This window comes from Corticium candelabrum, chromosome 15, assembly GCF_963422355.1.
Source record: "Corticium candelabrum chromosome 15, ooCorCand1.1, whole genome shotgun sequence".
Lineage (NCBI taxonomy): Eukaryota > Metazoa > Porifera > Homoscleromorpha > Homosclerophorida > Plakinidae > Corticium > Corticium candelabrum.
The window spans coordinates 4,570,297-4,575,836 of NC_085099.1; the positions used below are offsets into that span (position 1 = coordinate 4,570,297).

Sequence of the window (5,540 nt, forward strand, 5' to 3'; positions counted from 1 at the left end):
ACAAAAACTCCACCCCTGATGCACATAACTCCTACCCCTGATGCACATAACTCCTACCCCTGACGCAAAAAATCCTAACCCTGATGCACAAATCCACTACCCCTAATGCACAAAACCCCAATTGCACAAAACCCCTACCCCGGTGCACAAAACCCATGACATACATGCAGCAGAGGCGTAACTAGGCATGAGGCAACCGAGGCAGTTGCCTCGGTAAAAAAAAAGGGTGTGGCGTTGCAAAAACTTTGCTAGATGTATCAGTTAGTAGATAACAGGAAAGATCGGGCATTCTGCACGCGGTTACCGAACAGAAGAAGTCCTCTTTCACCACTGTTCTCGCACTTAGCTAGCGCACGTTCACGGCACGTGAAGCACTTGCCACACACGTGACTGAGAAACCTCGAGGTTAATTAATTAATTAATTAATATTAACTTGCCTCGGTAAAATTTTAATGCTAGTTACGCCCCTGCTGATGCATATTCTAGCTCTAACGACAATCCTTCTAAAATGAACAGCACTAACGTGCAAACCCTCCGCTTGACTATTGGAGTTGTCATTCTGAAGTTGTCATTCAAGCTGAGAAGAGGCTGGACTATTCATGGCGCGGGTGTGACCAAAACCTGGTAACATAAGAGACACTGTAGTCACGTGACCTGACTGCACTACTACAAACGTATCCTTAATTACGGCAGTATTATACGTACCATGGTTCACCGGTTTCTCTCAGGATTAGGTCTTGTACGTAGATGGGTACACGGAGATAAGCCCTACATACTAGCACTCATTCACGATCTACCATTCTCGATTGAAAAAAAGACTTAAAAGATTTCTGATGCTCCTGTTGCAGAAGGAGCGCACAGAATACGGACGCGAATGAGGCATCAGCCCACTAACGCACGCAAGTATTATACGGGTGTGTAGATCGGGACGTGTGATTACCGTAGCCTCGGTATTTCAGACTGCTTTCTGCACGTGATGAAAGGGAAGGGTGGGAGGAGAGAAGAAAGCAGTATTGTAACTGACTTCGGAAGAGGTAGCCTCGTCCCCAGACTCTCTCGCGCTAGTCTTGTCCGGTGCCCGTATGACAATTCCAGGCGCGAGAGAGTCTGGGATCATCCCGCCTACTTCCTGCCATATCTCCTTTCTAAATGCTCAGTAAGTGTCACCCCCAACGTCATCAACTGTCACCCTGAACGTCATCAAGTGTCCCGTAACTTCAAAATCAGATTAGCGGTAGTCTAATCCAATAAACGTATCACAGTGGATGCTATGACCATTGTTTGGTGTTTGTGGCATATCCAGCACTTGCAGACAACTCAAGCATGTTGAAAAGGTAAGACTATGGAGTGTTGGTGACGGGTGTTGTGTAGGCTTGTAGTCTGAGATCTACAAGTGGCGGAGTGATGACCTTCTACGTAGTTCACACGCGGCCAGTACCGTTTGCGCGCAGACTAGACTGTAGCAAAAGCGCGCAATGCCAAGGGAAGGGTTTGATCTTGACATGAAACTACCGTCTACCCTTCGAGAAGTCTTCAAGTATGAAAACAAATACATCTTTTCGCGAAAGAATAGCCCTGGAAGCTTCAAATTGACCCTCCAGACGGTAGTTTCATGTCAAGCTCAACTCCTTCCCTTGTCATTGCGCGCTTTTTGCTACAGAGTCTAGTCTGCGCGCAAATGCTAATGGCCGCGTGTGAACTAGCTAGAAAGTCATCACTCCGCCAATTGTAAATCTCAGACTACAAGCCTACACGACACCCGTCACCAACACTCCATAGACTTACCTTTTCAACATGCTTCAGTTGTCTGCAAGTGCTGGATATGCCACAAACACCAAATAATGGTCATAGCATCCACTGTGATACGTTTATTGGATTAGACTAACGCTAATCTGATTTTGAAGTTACGGGACACTTGATGACGTTCGGGGTGACAGTTGATGACGTTGGGGGTGACACTTAGTGAGCATTTAGAAAGGAGATATGGCGGCGGGATGATCCCAGACTCTCTCGCGCCTGGAATTGTCATACGGGCACCGGACAAGACTAGCGCGAGAGAGTCTGGGGACGAGGCTAGGAAGAGGTGCGACTGCTCAAATTCATAAACATTCGCTCCAATCAAAACACCGCTAAAAACGTCCAATCAGCGCTCTAGACAACTGCTGACATAATTAATTAAATGCGCACTTTGTAATTACCTCTAAGCGAAGCATGCACAGTAGATTAGTGGGGTGCAGCTAACACAAATGCGACGCGCTACTTGTTTCGCTTCTGATGACATGATAACTCAGCGAATGCTCGTCAGACGTGACCGTACGTTAGTTAGAGCCATTGCAGCTGCTGTTGCGACTACTTTGTCTACTTTTGGTGTTGAAGCCTTGTCGACCCTTCAACCGCTTGTTAAGCGATTTTGGTACGAGGTCGCGACATCTTTGCCTTCTCTCTACTGGATTCGGTAAAAGTCGCTAATTTTTTACGTTCTTCCGTTCGTTTGTAGTCGGCTGGTAGCAAACAGTTTCCGGCAATATCCCACGAGCCATCTGGTGCTTGTTAATTACAATAGAGCTGTTTCCAGACTAGTCTAGACTGCTTTCTTCTCTCCTTCCACTCTCCCCTCCCATCACGTGCAGACAGCAGTCTGGAATACCGAGGCTAGGCTACGCGAGACTATGTAAGGCGTGGCATAGCAAGCCCACCGTACATGTACCGTACACATACATGTAGAACTACTCTACTGTGCGGCTTACATACAGGTATGCGTCGTAGAAAGGGTCTGGCTACGCGAAACTACCACGTACACCTGTGTACACAGACTGAGACATATTTAAGTCTCTACATCACAGCTCACTAGCTAGGCTAGAGCGTTGCAAGTCAGACTCTAGATCTACGTAGCTATATGCATGCGTGCAGAAGTACAAACAACAAAAAAATTTCTGAAAACGACGACGTGCTGTCGTCTAGCTGTCACATGGGGCCATGGCAGATAACATACGTCCAGGTACTGACAGATGACCAGCTCTTCCCGTTTCCATTTGTGTCTCGTAGATGAATGAGCAAGTCGTTTTTTCTCGTGTTGACTAGAGGAAATGCGGCCAAATTTTCAAACGTCACGCTACACATTGGTGGTGCGAAGTATTGCGACTGGAATGCTAAAGTGAGAGCAGTGCCTGACGCCCAGGCTGTAGATGTCTGGAAGTTTGCGACTCCGCCGTAAGCGTGGGGGTAGGGTGAAGGAGAGCATGACCGGAATCTTGATCCATTCCAATAGCAGTCTAACAGACTAACACGGTACGGTCTATCGCCGTGTTGCGACGGATTGGCAACGATGGAGGAGGACTGCACGGCAGGTGAAGACGTACATTTCTTGGCTACTCTGTCGTATCCCTTTCCTTGCTTACTGCAATCTGCTAGAGCGTTCACAACAGTTTCCAGGCCAAGTATTGTCTCGTTTACATCTACTCCTTCAGACCTAAAGCAAACGTTAGCGCTTCTCGGAAAAGTGATGAATGTGCTACCGCTCCCATCTTCTGAAATTTTCATTTGACCAGAAGCAGCGTGAAACGACAACTCGAAAAAGCACAGTACAGTAAGTACTAGCACAAACGTGGCTCCCATTTCGATCGCTGTGACCTGCGAAACTAATGAAGTGATGGCTGGCGAGCACGGCCTTAAATCGTCTCGTACCCTAGACACAATCCACGAAAAACGTAACCTAATTAGGCATTTACCACATCAGTACATGTAAAGTACAATCGAACAATAGGTGCAGTGTGGGAATTACTTAAGTTAGACTAATTCAATTTCCGTTTTGGCGAAGTACCCAACCAGAATTCCCAACCAGAATTCCCAACCAGAATTCCCAACCACAATTCCCAACCACAATTCCCACACTGCACCTATTGTTCGATTGTACTTTACATGTACTGATGTGGTAAATGCCTAATTAGGTTACGTTTTTCGTGGATTGTGTCTAGGGTACGAGACGATTTAAGGCCGTGCTCGCCAGCCATCACTTCATTAGTTTCGCAGGTCACAGCGATCGAAATGGGAGCCACGTTTGTGCTAGTACTTACTGTACTGTGCTTTTTCGAGTTGTCGTTTCACGCTGCTTCTGGTCAAATGAAAATTTCAGAAGATGGGAGCGGTAGCACATTCATCACTTTTCCGAGAAGCGCTAACGTTTGCTTTAGGTCTGAAGGAGTAGATGTAAACGAGACAATACTTGGCCTGGAAACTGTTGTGAACGCTCTAGCAGATTGCAGTAAGCAAGGAAAGGGATACGACAGAGTAGCCAAGAAATGTACGTCTTCACCTGCCGTGCAGTCCTCCTCCATCGTTGCCAATCCGTCGCAACACGGCGATAGACCGTACCGTGTTAGTCTGTTAGACTGCTATTGGAATGGATCAAGATTCCGGTCATGCTCTCCTTCACCCTACCCCCACGCTTACGGCGGAGTCGCAAACTTCCAGACATCTACAGCCTGGGCGTCAGGCACTGCTCTCACTTTAGCATTCCAGTCGCAATACTTCGCACCACCAATGTGTAGCGTGACGTTTGAAAATTTGGCCGCATTTCCTCTAGTCAACACGAGAAAAAACGACTTGCTCATTCATCTACGAGACACAAATGGAAACGGGAAGAGCTGGTCATCTGTCAGTACCTGGACGTATGTTATCTGCCATGGCCCCATGTGACAGCTAGACGACAGCACGTCGTCGTTTTCAGAAATTTTTTTGTTGTTTGTACTTCTGCACGCATGCATATAGCTACGTAGATCTAGAGTCTGACTTGCAACGCTCTAGCCTAGCTAGTGAGCTGTGATGTAGAGACTTAAATATGTCTCAGTCTGTGTACACAGGTGTACGTGGTAGTTTCGCGTAGCCAGACCCTTTCTACGACGCATACCTGTATGTAAGCCGCACAGTAGAGTAGTTCTACATGTATGTGTACGGTACATGTACGGTGGGCTTGCTATGCCACGCCTTACATAGTCTCGCGTAGCCTAGCCTCGGTATTCCAGACTGCTGTCTGCACGTGATGGGAGGGGAGAGTGGAAGGAGAGAAGAAAGCAGTCTAGACTAGTCTGGAAACAGCTCTATTGTAATTAACAAGCACCAGATGGCTCGTGGGATATTGCTGGAAACTGTTTGCTACCAGCCGACTACAAACGAACGGAAGAACGTAAAAAATTAGCGACTTTTACCGAATCCAGTAGAGAGAAGGCAAAGATGTCGCGACCTCGTACCAAAATCGCTTAACAAGCGGTTGAAGGGTCGACAAGGCTTCAACACCAAAAGTAGACAAAGTAGTCGCAACAGCAGCTGCAATGGCTCTAACTAACGTACGGTCACGTCTGACGAGCATTCGCTGAGTTATCATGTCATCAGAAGCGAAACAAGTAGCGCGTCGCATTTGTGTTAGCTGCACCCCACTAATCTACTGTGCATGCTTCGCTTAGAGGTAATTACAAAGTGCGCATTTAATTAATTATGTCAGCAGTTGTCTAGAGCGCTGATTGGACGTTTTTAGCGGTGTTTTG

At 47.1% G+C, this 5,540-nt stretch overlaps 2 protein-coding genes across 2 annotated transcripts; one reads left to right on the top strand and one right to left on the bottom strand.

The window, feature by feature from the left end:
- Window positions 1-2,815: 2,815 nt before the first annotated feature.
- Window positions 2,816-4,010, bottom strand: LOC134191516 (uncharacterized). The gene is made up of 3 exons (XM_062660139.1): window positions 3,953-4,010; window positions 3,821-3,896; window positions 2,816-3,685 (listed from the first exon to the last, which is right to left on the bottom strand). Exons 1-3 carry the CDS (start codon window positions 4,008-4,010, stop codon window positions 2,965-2,967), a joined length of 855 nt encoding a protein of 284 aa, XP_062516123.1. The 3' UTR covers window positions 2,816-2,964.
- A 15-nt stretch (window positions 4,011-4,025) lies between these two features.
- On the top strand, window positions 4,026-4,844 carry LOC134191468 (uncharacterized). The gene has a single exon (XM_062660085.1). The coding sequence runs from the start codon at window positions 4,045-4,047 to the stop codon at window positions 4,693-4,695; it is 651 nt and encodes a 216-aa protein (XP_062516069.1). The 5' UTR covers window positions 4,026-4,044; the 3' UTR covers window positions 4,696-4,844.
- The last annotated feature ends 696 nt before the right edge of the window (window positions 4,845-5,540 follow it).